The sequence below is a fragment of the Jaculus jaculus genome, chromosome 4 (genome assembly GCF_020740685.1).
Source record: "Jaculus jaculus isolate mJacJac1 chromosome 4, mJacJac1.mat.Y.cur, whole genome shotgun sequence".
NCBI lineage: Eukaryota > Metazoa > Chordata > Mammalia > Rodentia > Dipodidae > Jaculus > Jaculus jaculus.
The window spans coordinates 355,986-374,202 of NC_059105.1; the positions used below are offsets into that span (position 1 = coordinate 355,986).

Sequence of the window (18,217 nt, forward strand, 5' to 3'; positions counted from 1 at the left end):
AAGACTAATTTCTGAGGTTGTGATGGCTCCCAGAGCTTCTCATCTGGCCAACTCAATAGAGCTGGCCTGGAGGACATGTCAAAGGTTGTTGGTCCCAGTGTGGAAGTGATTCTCTCCTTTGGTATATGTGGGTTAATGGATGAAGGCTTGCCTAGAATCAGTGAGCTCATGGATCTCTACTTTTGCTCTTCCTTCAAGTTGCTGTCCAAACTTCAGCTCTAGGCTTTCTAATTTGAGGCATAGGAAGGTACCTGAAATGGGTCATGGCTAGCAAAGTTCGGAATGAATGCTGGAATCAGCTTGGGAGGCAGTGCAAGACTGATTTCAGCATGCAAGCAATCAAGCAATGGCTCCATCCTACTAATCTTAGAGTCATGGGAGCTAATCCCAGAAAGTGCTTAATTCCTTAGTCTTCATGGGAGCCACCAGACAGAACTCTCTGCTTTTAGTCCCTGCTTCCCAACCCCTCAGAGTTCCAGTCCTTAGTGGTACCCTCAAATTTAGTGAATGAGAGAGCCAAATCCTTCTGGGCATGTGAAGGAGGCACAGCATGGGAAAGGGAGAATCCGTCTCCTAGATGCCTCCAACCCCTATTCCAGCCCTCTGCCTCTTCTCATTCTAACTTTTGCACCTTCTCTACCTCAATAAATTCCAGTGCCAGACCTCTGAATGGATATGGGGCCTCTGCCCCTCCCCTCACTCACCAGACTCTGTGAAACACCACAGAGGTTCTGAAGAGGATCTCACCATGGGCACTTGCTGGTTACATGACGATTCTTTCTGGTGAAGACAACTCTAGCAGCAGGAAGCCTGGCAAGACACTGGTGGAAAGAAGTCACTCACTGTCCCATCCTTTTGTCCTCAGAGCCTCCCAAGATGAACCCAGTGGTGGAGCCGCTATCCTGGATGCTGGGTACCTGGCTATCAGACCCACCAGGAGCCGGGACCTTCCCTACACTGCAGCCCTTCCAGTACCTAGAGGAGGTGCACATCTCCCACGTGGGCCAGCCTATACTCAACTTCTCGTAAGTCTCCACTGGCTCATCGGCTGCTTAGGTCTCAGAATAATCCCAGACTAAACAAAGATAGACACAGGCAGGAAGATGCAAGTACAACTTTTGATCTGTTTTGAGAAAAGCACCTCCTACTTCACAGAACCTTGGCCACTGAGCCATGGGTGGGTAACTATGGTACTGTCTTTCTCTGTAGTTTGTAAAATGTTAGGCTGACTAAATTTATAGGCTTGTTAATCTAAGCACAAAAAGAAGTATGTGTGTTTAATTAACACCCTAGTGTCAGTCAATTTGTGGAAATTAATCATTCCAGTGTTGCAGAAAATAAGAGGACATAGTTTCTTTCACTTTGCCCCTGAGCTACCTGAAAGCTTTTATATGTGGTTCTAAAATCCCTATCATATAATAAAGCAAAGAATTCTTTGAAATTCAAGGTTCTTCCCTGTGCTCTCATTCATACTCATTCTTTTCTACCTCTTTTTCCCCCTCTCTACCTGTTTCTCTCTTGGATTTTGATATGTGTATATGTAGTAGACTGCTATAAAATTTATTTTTTAGGGGTTGTGTTGAATAAAGAGCAGGTATTACTTGTACAAAGTTTAGCTACTATTCCTAGCTAGAATCACCTTGTAAGAAATGTAGAGAAAGATGGATGTATTTAAAAAAAAAAAAAAAGAGGGGCTGGAGAGATGCCTCAGCTGTTAAGGTACTTGCCTACAAAGCCAAAGGACCTCAGTTCTATTCTCCAGGACCCACATAAGCCAGATGCACAAGGTAGCATATACATCTGGAGTTCATTTGCAGTTGCTATAAGCCCTGGCACACCCATTCTTTATCTCTTTCTCTCTCCTTCTCTGCCTCTTTCCGTCTTTCAAATAAATAAATAAAAATAAAAAATATATTTTTTTAAAGATGAGGGCTGGAGAGAGATGGTGTAGCACTTAAGGCACTTGCCTGCAAAGCCTAAGGATCCAGGTTCAATTCCCCAGTACCTATGTAAGCCAGATGTACAAGGTGGTACATAGATCTGGAGTTGGTTTGCAGTGGCTAGAAGCTCTGGCATGCCTGTTCTATCTGCCTCTTTTTTTCTTTCTCTCTTGCATAAATAAAATAAAATAAAATCTTTAAAAGGTAAGATGGGGCTGGAGAGATGGCTTAGCGGTTAAGTGCTTGCCTGTGAAGCCTAAGGACCCTGGTTCAAGGCTCGATTCCCCAGGACCCACGTTAACCATATGCACAAGGGAACGCACGCATCTGGAATTCGTCTGTAGTGGCTGGAAGCCCTGGCGTGCCCATTCTCTCTCTCTCTCTATCTCTGCCTCTTTCTCTGACTTCACTCTCAAATAAATAAAAATAAACCAAAAAAAATAATAATTTAAAAGGTAAGATGGCCAGGTGTAGTGGCATACACCTTTAGTCCCAGCATTCAGGAGGCAGAGGTAAGAGGATCCCTGTGAGTTCAAGGCCACCATGCGACTACATAGTGAATTCCAGGCTAGCCTGGGTTAGAATAAGATCCAACCTTGAAAAACCCAACAAACAAATAAGCAAACAAAGATGGATATGATGATGCACACCTGTAATCTCAGCATTCGTAGAAAGAAGAAATAGAGTGACCACAAATTTGAGGCTGGCCTGATCTACATAACAAGACCCTGTCTTGAAAAAAAAAAAAGAGCTGAGCATGGTGGTGCATGTCTTTAACTCCAGCATTCAAGAGGCAGAGGTAGGAAGATCACCATGAGTTTGAGGCCATTCTGGGACCACAGAGTGAGTTCTGGTCAGCCTGGGCTAGAGTGAGACCCTACCTCCAAAAAAAAAAAAAACCCCACAAAATAACAATAATAATAATGATTGAGATGATGAGTCAGTTTTTCAGTTTTCAAGTGCAGATATCTTTACCATCATAAGTTTTATGAATTTGTTACTATTTATTTTTTGGTTATTTGAGACAGGGTCTCATGTATACCATGTTGGCCTTAAGCCTGTTGCTATCCTCTTGCCTTTGCCTCCTGAGTGCTGTGATTATAAGCCATGTACACTATACTGGCCATGAATTTGTGATGACAAAGGTTGATTAGGAATTATATATAATTAGGAATTCAGTGCCTGTTCCATTAATTACTACCTAATAAATTGGTTGGATGAGTACACCAGAGTTCTAAATCCTGATATGGTTGGGTTTTACTGTGATTGTCCTAGGTTTACAGGTTGCCTAGAAACCAGGCGTGGCAGTTCATGCCTTTAATCTCAGCACTTGTAGGCTGAGATAGGAGGCCAGCCTAGGCCACAAAGTGACTTCCAGGTCAGCTTGAGCTGCCTCAAAAAAAAAAAAAAAAAAAAAAAAAGGCCAGGTGTGGTGGAGCAATAATTAAAAATAAAATGGGAGCCAGGCGTGGTGGCGCATGCCTTTAATCCCAGCACTCGGGAGGCAGAGGTAGGAGGATCACCATGAGTTCAAGGCCACCCTGAGACTCCATAGTGAATTCCTGGTCAGCCTGTGCTAAAGTGAGACCCTACCTCGAAAACCCAAAAATAAAATAAAATAAAAAATAAAATGGGATGTTAGAAGTAAATGGGAACTGCTAGAAGCAATAATTAGAAGTAGAAATGGGGCACTCACTCAGCAGTGACAAAGTCGCCATGGCAACCAGGGGCCAAGACCAGAGACTGACCAGAGACCTTCTGAGTGCTAATATGTAAATGAGCTAACCCTAAGGTGGCTATCTTGTGAGTGTCCCAGAAGGTTAAGGCCAGGAGGCTAGGATAGTTGAGGGAAAGGGAATTGGTATAATTAACATGTGTGAAGAGTGAATAAAGTGTATAAACTAAATCTACATAATCCACCTCTTGACTGATGAGTTGGTGCTAGCACAGTGGCATATGCCTTAATCCCACCACTTGGGAGGCAGAGGTAGGAGGATTGTCATGAGTTCAAAGCCACCCTGAGACTACATAGTGAATTCCAGGTCAACCTGAACTAGAGTGAAACTCTGCCTCAAAATAAATAAATAAATATAAAAATAAAGCAGCCAGGCATGGTGGCACTGCCTTGAATTCCAGCAGAGGTAGGAGGATCACTACGAGTTCAGGACCAGCCTGAGGCTACAGAGTGAGTTCCAGGTCAGCCTGGGCTAGAGTGAGACCTACCTTTAAAAACAAATAAATAAATAAAAATAATAAAAAACAACTAAACTGGGTATGGTGGTGCACACCTTTAATCCCAATATTTGGAAGGTAGTGGTAGGAGGATCACCATGAGTTTGGGGCCAGCCTGAGACTACATAATGAATTCCAGGTCAGCCTGGGCTAGAGTGAGGCCTTACCTGGAAAAATAAAATAAAAATAAAAAAGTAAGTTCCTGTTTTTAGGAGTTGGTCAGTTGGGAAAAAGAGCAAGGGAATAAAGAGGTAATGCCAGAAGAAACATGGTAGGTAGCATCAAGGGCCTCTTCTGGTCAGATTAGATATCTTACTGCCCCAGAACCTTTGGCTAGACTCCTTTCCCCATTGTTTTTTACATTGCTTTGAGAATTATTTCTATAGGAATATATGAACAAACATCTGTTCACCCCCTGATAGGATACCACTAACAGACAAAGGTAAAGATTCCACTGAGTTCCAGCTTGGTAAACCAATGAGTTACTGTGCTTATTTACAGCATGGCTAAGGGGTTACTTACAGAAGCATGGGTGATCCCCAAACCAGCTGCATCACTGCAGTCTTAACCCTTTCACAGCTGCCAGTCTCATCATGGAAGCTGCATCATGGAGTCTCCCTTTCATTTAACCTTCTACTTCTTTTCTATTCTAGCATCTTGCAGGATCACTTATAGCTGGGAAGGCAGGAAGGAATAATGGCTGGAATCCCCAGTCCTCTGTCCTGCCCCTCCCCTACTTCTACTAAGGGACATTAACAGTTCTATTACCATAAATCTGGCTATCACTGTATTGATTTGCTTATTTAATTGCCATGGCCCAAGGCAGTCTCTGCTACAAGATGGCACTGGAACAATCATGTTATGCCTAAAGGAAACAAGCTGTACCACAATACTCCTTTCCTCAGCCTGTTAAATTCTTTCATCTTCTCTTTTGCAGTTTTCCCTAAGCTTTGAAAGGAGTAACCAATGGACATGAACACAGATGTTTAGAAGGCAATTTGACAGGCACATCACATTCATTCAACAAAACAATAGCAGTTGCCGGACATGGTAGCAGATAGACGCCTTTAATCTCAGCACTTGGGAGGCAGAGGTAGGAGGATCACCATGAGTTTGAAGCCCAGCCTGAGACTACATAGCGAATTCCAGGTCAGCCTGGACTAAAGTGAAACCCTACCTATTACCTTCCTAGCTACAGGTTTTTGTCATGGCTTATAGTAACAGATGTGAATTGAGAACTTGCTGGTTCTACACATTACAGTTGTACCATTATTGTACCAGTGAGCACATGCCTAGCATTTTAAAAATATTTTATTTATTAATTTGGTTGGAGAGAGGGAAGTAGGAAGTGGGGGGAGAGCACATGATGCACCAGGGCCTGTTGCTATTGAACACAAACTCCAGACTACTGGATCACTTTCTGCATCTGGCTTTTTCGTGGGTACTGGCAAATTGTACTCAGGCTGTCAGGCTTTGCAGCCAAGCACCTTTAACCACTGAGACATCTCCCCAACCCTTGATCCTACTTCAGAAAACAAACCCCCCAAAAAAGGCACTTATATTATATTTTATTTATTTATTTATTTGAGAGAGAGTGAATGGGCACATACATACAGGCTTCTATCCACTGCAAATGAACTCCAGGCAGATATGCCACTTTGTGCATCTGGCTTTTCGTGGGTACTGGGAAACTGAACCCAGGTCCTTAGGCTTTGCAGACAAGTGCCTTAACCACTAAGCAATCTTTCCAGCCCTAAAAAAAAAAAAAAAATTGCACAAGAGAGAGAAAGCATGAGGCCAGGCATGTGCTGTTACACACCTTTAATCCCAGCACCTTGGAGGCAGAGATGAGAGGATGGCTATGAGTTTGAGCCTGAGACCACAAAGTGAATTCCCAATCAGCCTGGGCTAGAGCAAGATCCTACCTCAAAGAGAGAGACAGAGAGAAAGCCAGTGTCAGGACCTCTTTCTTGCTGTTGCAAACAAACCCACATCTTTCATGCATCTGGCTTTACATGGGTACTGGGGAATTGAAGCCAGGCCAGCAGACTTTGCAGCCAAGCACCTTTAAGCACTGAGCCATTTCCCCAGCCCTTGCCTAACATTTTAAAAAATATGTTTGTTTACTTATTTATTTGCATGAGAGAGAAAGCTAGCATGAACATGTCAAGGCTTTCTGTTATTGCAAATGAACTCCAGATATCTTGTGCATCTGACTTTACATGGTTAGTGTGGAATTGAACCCAGGCCAACAGGCTTTGCAACCAAGCACCTTTAAACTGCTGAGCCATCTCCCCAGCCTTTACATAACATTTTTAAAGCAAGGTCACAGACAAAGTAGAAATGTTGGTAACAATTCTCTTCTGCATAATACCTCCCCACACAAAAGCAAAGCTAGTAAAGAGGAGGTTTCAGCTGTGTCAACCTGATTTTTCCACGTCTTACAACAAAACCATGTAGTGCCTTCAAGTAGGATCTTACCACATAGTTCTGATATGTAACTAAAAGCAATGAAAATAGCCTTTATCATCTTGATACCTGATTTTATTTTATTTATTGTTTTAAATTTTTTATTTTTTATTAACATTTTCCATGATTATAAAAAAATATCCCATGGTAATTCCCTCCCTCACCCCCAAACACTTTCTCCTTTGAAATTCCATTCTCCATCATATTACCTCCCCATCTCAATCATTGTACTTACATATATACAATACCAACCTATTAAGTACCCTCCTCCCTTCCTCTCTCTTCCCTTTATATTTCCTTTTTAACTTACTGGCCTCTGCTACTAAGTATTTTCCTTCTCACGCAGAAGCCCAATCATCTGTAGTTTTATATATATATATATATATATATATATATATATATATATAAGAGAGAACATGTGGCACTTGGCTTTCTGGGCCTGGTTACCTCACTTAGTATAATCCTTTCCAGGTCCATCCATTTTTCTGCAAATTCCATAACTTCATTTTTCTTTACTGCTGAGTAGAACTCCATTGTATAAATGAGCCACATCTTCATTATCCACTCATTAGTTGAGGGACATCTAGGCTGGTTCCATTTCCCAGCTATTATAAATTGAGCAGCAATAAACATTTGATACCTTATTTTAAACTCTTTACTGCTTTTAGTGTTTTTCCAGATGCTTTTTGTAAGAAGAAACTGACTGCTAAAGCTTGACAAATGTTTAGACAATTTATGTCTCCCATTTGGAAAACTAAAAAAAAAAAAGTGTTAGCAAGGTCCAATACAGCATGAAAGGGTCCATTATGTATATCAATTGTTTCCTCAAGAGCAATGTTGGATACATTGGCATGGATGGGAGGTATTATGTAGTTTTCTATAATCCAGTCATTCTTCTGAGAGCTTTTTTTTTTTTTTTTTACGGTGGGGTCTCACTCTAGCCCAGGCTGACCTGGCACTTACCCTGTAGTTTCAGGTTGGCCTTGAACTCATAGTGATCCTCCTACCTGTCCCTCTAGAATGCTGAGATGAAAGACATGTGTCACCAAGCCCAGCTCCCAAGAGCCATCTTGTTGCCATGTTTGTATCTATTTTGAGTTAATTCTGTGGGTTTGACAGGCTCCAGTGTGGTCACTGTAGCCACAGCCACTGACATGCCTCTCTGTTGGCCACTTCTGGATGACAAGAATGTCCCAGTCTTAGTGAACAGCTTCCATCACTAGTGTACCTTTTTTTTTTCCTGTTTTGTTTTGTTTTGTTTTTCCAGGTAGGGTCTTGCTCTAGCCTAGGCTGACCTGGAATTCACTCTCTAGTCTCAGGGTAGCCTCAAACTCATGGCAATCCTCCTACCTCTGCCTCCTGAGTGCTGGGACTAAAGGTTTATGCCACCATAGCAGACTTAGCAGTTTTTGTTTTAGTTTGGTTTTCTGAGGTAGTGTCTAGCTCTATTCACTATGAAATTCACTATGTAGTCTCAGAGAGGTCTTGAACTCACTGCGATCCTCCTACCTCTGCCTCCCAAGTGTTGGAATTAAAGGCATGCACCACCATGCCTGGCATTTTTTTTTTTTTTTTTTTTTTTTTTTGTAGGAGAGAAATGTACACAGCTTTCTCTAGAGGAATAAGTATTCTGCTCCACCCCCACACATAACTTATTCCTTTTCATATGCACTATTTTATCATTTATACCTTCTTTTCACGTTTTAAGCCTTCCAGAAGCTCAATAGCACACCTTCCTGTCATTTTTTTTTTCCTCAGTAACTCCAGCTTTTGACATATTTGCCTTGGATTGATCCAGACAGACTCCTTTGTCTGCTTTTCCCTTCCCTCATCTCATGTTTGCAACCTCTTTATAGACATGATTTACATGCCAGTCTAAGTCACTCAAATCTGTCAAAGCCTTCCCTATCTTACAAAGATCATGCCCTACCAAGAGGCTCAGTAAAGCACTAAAGCTCCATACCATTACAAAAATCCCTGCTAAGTTAACTTTTTTGGAGGGTTGAACCAAAGAGTTTATTGGGATTACTTACAGAGCAGGGTGAGGGGTTATTTATAGGAGCAATAGATAACACAAATGCAGCCACACCAGAAGAGGTCTCATCCCATCTTGGATGACAACCTCTCATCATTGCTTTAACTCAAGCACAACTGCATCTCCAGAAAGCCACCTCAACAAAGGTGAGAACTCATGGAAGCTGCATCACTGGAACATACTCCACCACTGACAGGCAGCTCCATCAGAGAGTCTTCTGAGTTAACTTTTTTTTTTCAAACTATCCAGTGAACAAAGTCCTGTATGGTCCAGTGAACAGAGCATCATCTACTCCTTGTCATGCTATTTCCCTGAGTAATGCCTGTTCCTTCTCTATTGTGTTCCAGTTCCTGGTATATTTTTTTAGTCCCTGATATTTATATGGATCTCAGATGGCCATAACCAAGTATCCCTAATGGTTCCTTTGAGTCAGTCCATTATGGACTGGTTTCCCTCAGATTGTTTCAGATTATGTAGCCACTGTGTCAAGGAGAATGAGTAGTTCCATCACTCAGTTTCTCTTTCATAGCACTCAAACTGATCCCATCTGCCTATGTCCCACAGCTTTGGGAGCCAGGCTATGAGAGGGTCTTTTACTTCTTGCTTAAAAGTCCTTCCCAGGGCTGGAGAGATGGCTTAGCGGTTAAGCACTTGCCTGTGAAGCCTAAGGACCCCGGTTCGAGGCTCGGTTCCCCAGGTCCCACGTTAGCCAGATGCACAAGGGGGCGCACGCGTCTGGAGTTCGTTTGCAGAGGCTGGAAGCCCTGGCACGCCCATTCTCTCTCTCTCCCTCTCTCTGTCTTTCTCTCTGTGTCTGTCGCTCTCAAATAAATAAATTTAAAAAAAAAAAAAGTCCTTCCCAACTTAAGCAATTCATAGGTATAATACTCCCTTATCATGGTTTCTTGACTTGGGTATTATTATTAAGGCCTCCATCTGCATGTTGATTTGTGGGTTTTCCCTTCCTCTCTGTTAAAGGTCAGACCTGAAGGGTATTGTCTCTCACTTCTATTTTGTTTTCTGCCTCTTCACTATCCAGTGTTTCCCTCAGGTTCCAATTTTTTTTGGATCCCAGGAAAGTTTCTTTAATACAGTTATAATTTGTACTCTTTTTCCTTTTAGCCCTCTGGCCACAAAAAGTGTTGAAACAGCTCCTTTACCTCATCCTCACTTAACTAATTTACCTGTCAAATCAGAGGTTGTTGCATGTCCCATTCCCATGGTAATTCTTCCCTTACACAAGCAAGTTCCCTCTGAGTAGTTATCTGAGCCTCAGTTGCTTGTCTTTTTGTTTGTTTGTTTTCAAGGTAGGGTCTCGCTCTAGCTCAGGCTTACCTGGAATTCACTATGGAGTCTCAGGGTGTCCTTGAATTCATGGCAATCCTCCTACCTCTGCCTCCCTAGTACTAGGATTAAAAGCATGCACCGCCATACCCAACTTGCATCTCTCTCTCTCTTTTTGAGGTAGGGTCTCCCTCTAGCTCAGCCTGACCTGGAATTCACTATGTAGTCTCAGAGTGGCCTTAAACTCATGGCAGTCCTCCAACCTCTGCCTCCCAAGTGCTGGGATTAAAGGCATGCACCACCACACTGGTTCATGTCTTTTCTTTTCTTTCTTTTTTAAAAAAGAATATTTTGTTTATTTGTAAGGAGAGAGAAATGGAATGGTCATGCTAGTCGCCACTGCAAACAACTCCAAATGCATACATCAAATGCATACATTTGTGCGTCTGGCTTTACATGGGTACTGGGGAATTGAACCCAGGCTATTAGATTTTGCAAGTAAGTGCCTTTAACTACCCTAGTTGCATGTCTTATGTATAGCAGCAGCCACACAGCCACCACAATGGCTTGCCAGCAGTCTCATCCTATATGTGCTACTACTTTCTCAGACTGCAGTGCATTCTCCATACTGGATCACACTCATCAAGGAAGACTCCTCAAACCCCCATTGATCACCTCCAGATGACCCAGATTTAGTTGCATAACTTACTATCCATTTGCAAGTCCCATGCTGTAGCAGGAAGGTACACCACCACATACCATAGGGGGTTAGAATGCCATGTTGGGCCTGGACATGGTGGCGCATGCCTTTAGTCCCAGCACTTGGGAGGCAGAGGTAGAAGGATCACTGAGTTTGAGGTCACCCTGAGACTACATAGTGAATTGCAGGTCTGCCTGGGCTACAGTGAGACCCTACTCCAAAAAACCAAAAGAAATGTCATGTCAGTACTACCCACACAGATGCTTCATCCTCAACCTCATCCTTAGTTGTATGCCATGCTACAAAGAAAGAACCCAAAGCTCTCTCAAACTCATCTTTGGGTTGGTTCTGCCCTACCTTGTTTGGTCATCAGTTTTGTTCCTGGAGAGATGTGAACAAATGCCTGTTTACTCCACATTGGGCACCAATAACAGACCAAAATAAAGATGCCACCAAAGTCCAACTTGATGAACCAATGAGTTTATTGGGCTTACTTACCGATAATGAATAAAAGATGACTTACAGGAGGATAAGCGACCACAAAACAGCTGCATCATCACAAAGTCTCACCTCATTATGGATGTTGACCTCATCGTGGAAGTTGTATCATGGAGTCCCCCTTCCAGTTAACTTTCCACTTCCTACACACTCTAGTATGTCCCAAGATCATTTGCAATTGAGGGGAGCAAGAAAAAAAATGGTTGGAATCCAAGATGAGGGTCCTGTAACAGCACACACATCCTCCTTCTACTCAGTAGTATATACCATAGACCAAGCTAGCATTGTATTATTTTGCTTATTTTGTTGTCAAGGTGTGGTGGTTTAAATGTAAATGTCCTCCGTAGCCTCAGGTGTGTGTGTGTGTGTGTGTGTGTGTGTTTTGAGGTAGAGTCTCACTGTAGCCCAGGCTGACCTGGAATTCACTGTGTAGTCTTAGGCTGACCTCAAACTCACAGAAATCCTCTTACCTCAGCCTCCTGAGTGCTGGGATTAAAGGTGTGTGCCACCATGTCCGGCAGAAAGAGGGAGAGAGAACGGGTGCCCCAAGGCCTCTAGCCACTGCAAATGAACTCCAGACACTTGCACCGCTTTGTGCATCTGGCTTTATGTGGGTACTGGGGAATTGAACTCTAGTCATTAGGCTTTACAGGCAAGAGTCTTAACTGCTAAGCTATCTCTTTGGCCTACCTCAGGTGTTTTGATTCAGCTGTCTACTTAATCTCCAGCTGGTGTAGTCTTTGGTAGGTAAAGCTTTGTAGGAAGTATGTCACTAGGTATGGATCTGGAGTGTTCTAAGCTAGCTTGAACTCTGGCTGCTCTCTTTCTCTCTGCTGCTGCTGCTGTGATGTATGATAAAGTGAACCAGCTTCCTCTACCATGATGAAGCTTCCCCTTGAAACTGTAAGCTTGGGAGATGGAGAGCTGGCACAGCAGTAAAGGTGCTTGCCTGCAAAGCCTAAGGACCTGGCTTCAATTCCCCAGTACGTACATAAAGCCAAATGCACAAGGTGGCACATGAGTTTGCAGTGGTCCTGGCACGCCTATCCTTTCTCTTTCTCTCGTTCTTTCCCTCTCCCTCTCTTTTTTTATCTGCCTCTTTCTCTCTCATAATAAATAAGTAAAATAAAATAAAATAAATGACTGAATATTTTTTAAAAATAATAGAAACTGTAACCCTCAAATAAACCCTTTCTTCCCATAAGCTGCTTCTGGATGGGTGTTTTGTACCAGCAATGAGAAGGTAATTGCAACGCATGGCTACCAAGCCAAGGTAATCTGTACCCCAACTGGTAATAATAAGATTATGTTATTCTGACAGAAAAGGCTAAAATACAACATGGTAATGGTGGGTGCTCTCTGAGGTCAAGTGCCTGTTTCACATCTCTGACTTCTCATCCAGGTTCAACTCCTTCCACCCCGACACACACAAACCGATGCACAGAGAGTGTGGTTTCATCCGCCTCAAGCCTGACACCAACAAGGTGGCCTTCATCAGTGCCCAGAACTCAGGTATCTCACCCCTTACACAAGAGGACCAGTTGTGGCTGGTCATTTCAGGTGAACATCAAGTTTATCCTTCATCATGGACACTTGTATGAACAGTGGAGATATAGTCCCCCATGGACTGTGAGCCATGGCTTACCTTCCTCCTAGTACATTCTCAGTCCTATTTTCATGGCACCATCTGCCTGTGCTACCACAATAGATTCTGCCTAAAGGACAAGAACTGGCAAGTGCTAGCTAACTGGATAAAAGCTCTTTAGAGGTCTGCCAGGCTCATAACTCAAAAATCACTCAACAGTCTGCACGACCTTGACCCTACCATGTTTCATTTCTGTTGAAGATATGCCCCGCTTGGAATGAAGCTACTCAGGGCACTGGTGGACATGGAAGTGTTGTCTGTCTCTACCCAATTCCTGCTTCCCAGTATGGGGCAAGATAGGGGTGGGCAAAGCAGGGCTATTCCTGGCCCATTGCGAAGTGCAATTAGGAGGATTGGTATCCAGTGGGCATCCATGGGGTGGGGGTGACCCTCCACAGAGTACCTGCCCTGATATTGTAGAAGTAACCAAAAAAAAAAAAAAAAAAAAAAAAGGACCATCTGGACATAGTGGCTCATGTCTATAATCTCAGTACTCAGAAGATTGAGGTAGGAGTATTGCTGAGTTGAGGCCAAGCCAGGCTTCAGAATGAGTTCAGTCTAGACTAAGATGAGGCCCTGCCTCAAACAAACAACAGGGCTGGAAAGATGGCTTAGCCATTAAGGTGCTTGCTTGAAAAGCCTGAGGACCCACGTTCGACTCTCCAGATCCCACTTAAGCCAGATGCACAAAGGTGAGGCAAGCACAAGGTGGCACATGCCCACTAGGTGGTGTAAGCGTCTGGAGTTTGATTTCAGTGGCTAAGGCCCTGGGATGCCAATTCTCTCCCACATTCACACACTCGCTCTCTCTAAAATAAAAAATAATTTTTTAAAATCATTCTAAAACACAGCAACAACAATAGCAAAAAAGCAAAAACAAAAAGGCAGGTGTGGTAGTGCATGCCTGTACTCCCTACTACTCAAGAAACTGAGGCAGGAGAATTATTTGAGCCCATGAATTCCAGTCAAGCCTGGGGAACATGAGACCCATTTTCAAAAAGAGAAAAGGTTGTGAGTTGTTTCCCTGTCAATATCTACAAGGGTGAATGCAGATGAAAAGGGAGAAACAGTATACCTGGACCCTGGACTGCTGTAGACTGGAAGTGCAGTGCCTCTGATGGTCAGAGTGGTGGCTTAGAGCTAAACTAACTGTCCCTCCTTTGCAGGCATCGTGGAAGTAGAGGAGGGTGAGGTGAATGGGCAAGAGCTATGCATTGCATCCCACTCCATTGCCAGGATCTCCTTTGCCAAGGAGCCCCACGTGGAACAGGTAAAACCAGCCTTTCTTTCTCTCTCTAGAGCGTTTGCTATGGGCAATGTGGTCATACTGTCTTCCCAGCACAGCTTTTGTCTGACCACTTTTCTTGTAGGCCTGCATATTGTCATTATCTCTCATTCATTTCTTACCCTGCCCTCACAGAGTTGGATGAGCCCTAGTGTAATTGCCTGTCTCTTGCTGATGGACAGATCAGGTGTTTTTCTCTCACAACCATCCCTTTATCTTTGTGTTGTCCATTTTTTAAAATATTCTATTTATTTATTTGAGAGAGAAAAAAAGAGGCTGATAGAGAGAATGGATGTGGCAGGGCCTCCAGCCACTGCAAACGAACTCCAGACGCATGCTCTCCCTGTACATCTGGCTTTCATGGGTCTTGGGGTATTGAACATGGATCCTTTGGCTTTGCAGGCATGCGCCTTAACCACTAAGCCATTTCCCCAGCCCTGTGTTGTCCATTTTTGCAGATACTCAAATACATTGGACATTTCTCCTAGTTAAGTTACTGGGTACATTTGGAATAGTACCTACTGGTAAATTACTTAACAGTTAAACTTCCACTAGCATTGAATGAGTCATTCATTCCCTCTCCTTTACTTCAGACTCTTCAGTTCCTTGACTTTAATAAACAAAAAACGATATCCTATTTATGTTTCCAACCTACCTTATGAGTGAAAGGGCTCCTTTCCTATGCTTGTTGCCATCTTATTTCTTATTCATGTACTCAATGCTCAGAGTTGTTGCCTAGCCTTCTACAGGTTGTGATTTGTTGTTGATTTGTAGGAGCTTTGTAATGCTTTGACTGTTCTCCATATGGCCATTATATGTCAGATTGTGATTTGGTTTTTAATGCCAACTGCCCATGTTGCAAAGCTTTTCTGCAGTCACCCCAAGATGTTTCCTTTATCACATCTGTACTCAAGTTCTTAAGCATTTCCTCCTCTAGATGAACTTTCCTGAGAGGGTTTCATATAACCTAGGCTGGAGGCTAACATCAAACCCTCTATGTAGTTGAGGCTGACCTTGAGTTTCCCATCCTCCTGCCTCAACTTTGTAAGTCATAGTATTACAGAAGTGTGCCACTGTGGTGGTTTGGGTAAGATATCTCCTATAAACTCATGTGTTTTGACACCAAGCATGGTTGCACACACTTTTAATCCCAGTACTCGGAAGGCAGAGGTAGGAGGATTGCTGTGAGTTCGGGGCCACCCTGAGACTACATAGTGAATTCCAGGTCAGCTTGGGCCAGAGTGAGACCCTACCTTGAAAAAAAATATTACTCAAGTGTTTTGTACACTTGGTCCTAGCTGGTGGCAGTTTGGGAGGTGTAGACTTGCTAGGAGGTATGTTGTTGGGGGTGGATTTAGAGGTATTGTAGCCAGCTCCCCCTTAATAGACTCTGGCTCATTCTCTTCCTGCTGTCTGCCACCTGCCCTGGCAAAAATTGATGTCCAGCCTCTACCATTTGCTCTGTCATCTTTTTCCTGCCATCATGAAGCTTCCCCTCGAGACTATAAGCCAAAAAATGAAAAAAAAAAAATCCTCCCATCAGCTGCTTTTGGTTGGGTGCTTTGTCCCAGCAACAAGAAAGTAACTATAATAGCTACCATGCCCAATGTGGATAAACTTTCGATTGACCTTCTCAAGGTCTATAAAATTTACATCAGTGGGTTCGGTGTTTGCTCTGGTACAGTGCTTATTTGAGATACATGAAACCCTAGGTTCAATTCCCAGTACCAAAAAACATAATAGTAATAATGATTTGACATCAGGATTATATTGAATACATGAATTAAAATTAGGAAAAGTGACATAGCAGGCTGCATCAACATGGTAGTCTACTGTATTGATTTCAGTATTATTTCAGAAGAGGCAAAAGTTTTACTTTTTTATACTCTGAGCTATTATATTTCATGTTAGAATAAAATTAGTTACTTTATGGTTTTTGTTACTGTTGCATCTTCTTTCTCTTTGCTAGAACAAATACCAAACCAGAAACAGCTTATGGTAGGAAAGGGTTTATTTCAGGCTTACAGATTCAGGGTAAGTTCCATCAGGGCAGAATAGATCCACAGCAGAGAGATCCCACCAATATAGCCAGCAAACATCAACAGCCAGAGCTCAAACTGGCTCTGATCATACATTAAGGTTAGACAAGAGGGCACACACATCTGGAAATCGTCTGCAGTGGCTGGAAGCCCTGGCGTGCCCATTCTCTCTCTCTCTCTCTACCTCTTTCTATGTCTATCACTCTCAAATAAATAAATAAAAATAAACCAAAAAAAATTTTTTTAAATCCCTGAGCTGGAGAAATGGCTTAGCAGTTAAGATTCTTGCCTGCAAAGCCAAAGGACCATGGTTCAGTTTCCCAGGACCCACATAATAAGACAGATGCACAAGGTGGCACATGTGTCTGGAGTTTGTTTGCAGCAACTGGAGGCCCTGACATGCTCATTCTTTCTCTCTTCCCCACCCAACTCTGTCTCACTCAAATAAATAATAAATGAAAAATTTTTTAATCCTTGAGGCTATAGGGAACATACATTCACATTCAAACTACCAGTTACTTTGCAAGTATAACTTTTTTGTCACTTCATCTAATTCATTTTTGATAGTTGTAGAACTACTTTTTTTTTTCTTTTGAGACAAGGTCTCACTGTGTTTCCTAGGGTGGCCTCAAACCCCTAGACTCAAGCAGCTCAATACTTCTGCCTCAGCTGAGAGTAAGAGCATATCTAACATGATAGCTAAAACTTCTGAATTTTGTATGTGTATATTGAAATGGAACACTTTTGTAATTTTCTGGTAGCTAGAATCTTTGGCATGCACACACACACAAGATTGAGTCTTGCCAGGAGCAGTGGCACACACCTTTAAATCCCAGCACTTGGGAGGCAGATTGGATGATCACCATGAGTTCAAGGGCACCCTGAGACTACATAATAAAGTGAATTTCTGGTCAGCCTGGGCTAGAGTGAGACCCTACCTCCAAAACCAAAAAATAAATAAATAAAATAAAAGATTAAATCTCATTAATTTTTTTTGTTGCCTCCTTAAGGAAGATCCTGTGTTTCCCCACTTAAAGCTATTAATGCAGTGGATTTTATTAATGTTGTCAACATCTTGAGTCACATTTGCTTTTGGGAGATTACTCCTACTTATCATGATATCTTAAATAGTTTTTTCAGGTGTCATTATCTATTTTGATATCTGCATTATTCATAGACTGAAGTGGGAGCTTTATAGCTTCTTCTGTTCTTTGGTGGATGACAAAGCCCTTGGGGATTGTGTGTCTGGGCCACAAACTGTTGTAGATATGTGTGATGTACATACATGTGTGCATGTGAATGCACGTGTACATGTATATGGAGGCCACAGGACAACCTCAGTATCATCCTCAGGTTCACTGTCCACTTCTTTTTGAGACAGTCTCTCTCAGTGGCCTGGACCTCACCAGCAAGGCTAGACTAGCTAGCCTTAAGACCAGTCTCCATTTCTCCAGCACTAGGGTTACACGTATGTACCACCATGCCTGGCATTTATGTAGGTACTAGAAATAAACTCAGGTCTTCATGCTTACAAATCAAGCATTGTACGGACTGTGCTATCTCTCTAGTCCAAATTCATGTTTTCAAGTATCAGTTTTTCTAGCTTTTCAGAGTTTACAGAGGAAAACTATACATACTGCCTTCCCTCCCTTCCTTCTTCCCTTCCTTCCTCCCTTCCTTCCTCCCTTCCTTCCTCCCTTCCTTCCTCCCTTCCTTCCTTCCTTCCTCCCTTCCTCCCTTCCTCCCTTCCTCCCTTCCTTCCTTCCTTCCTTCCTTCTATCCTTGTCACTTTCATTCTAATATTGTGTGTCCAGATTTTCTTTTTCTATTTTTTTATTTATTTGCAAGCACAGAGAGAGAGGGAGGGAGGGAGGCAGGCACGCATGCACGCACCAGGGCCTCTAGCTGCTGCAAACAAACTTCAGATATATGCACCACTTTGGTAATCCGGCTTTATATGTGTACTGTGGAATTGAACCTGGGTTGTTAGGCTTTGTAAGCAAGCACTTTACCACTGAGCCACCTCTCCAGCCCTCTTTCTTTCTTTTTTTAATTAATTATTTATTTAAGAGAAAGAGGCAGATAGAGGA

At 42.8% G+C, this 18,217-nt stretch overlaps 1 protein-coding gene across 2 annotated transcripts in view; it reads left to right on the forward strand.

Moving 5' to 3' along the window:
* Positions 1-18,217, forward strand: part of Thap4 (THAP domain containing 4) — a 59,939-nt gene that overhangs the window by 34,005 nt on the left and 7,717 nt on the right. For both annotated transcript variants that reach the window (XM_004667807.2, XM_004667808.2), the window contains 3 exons: positions 866-1,025; positions 12,561-12,670; positions 13,970-14,073. In XM_004667807.2, the coding sequence (XP_004667864.1) occupies positions 866-1,025; positions 12,561-12,670; positions 13,970-14,073 (374 nt within the window). The remainder of the gene's footprint in view (positions 1-865; positions 1,026-12,560; positions 12,671-13,969; positions 14,074-18,217) is intronic.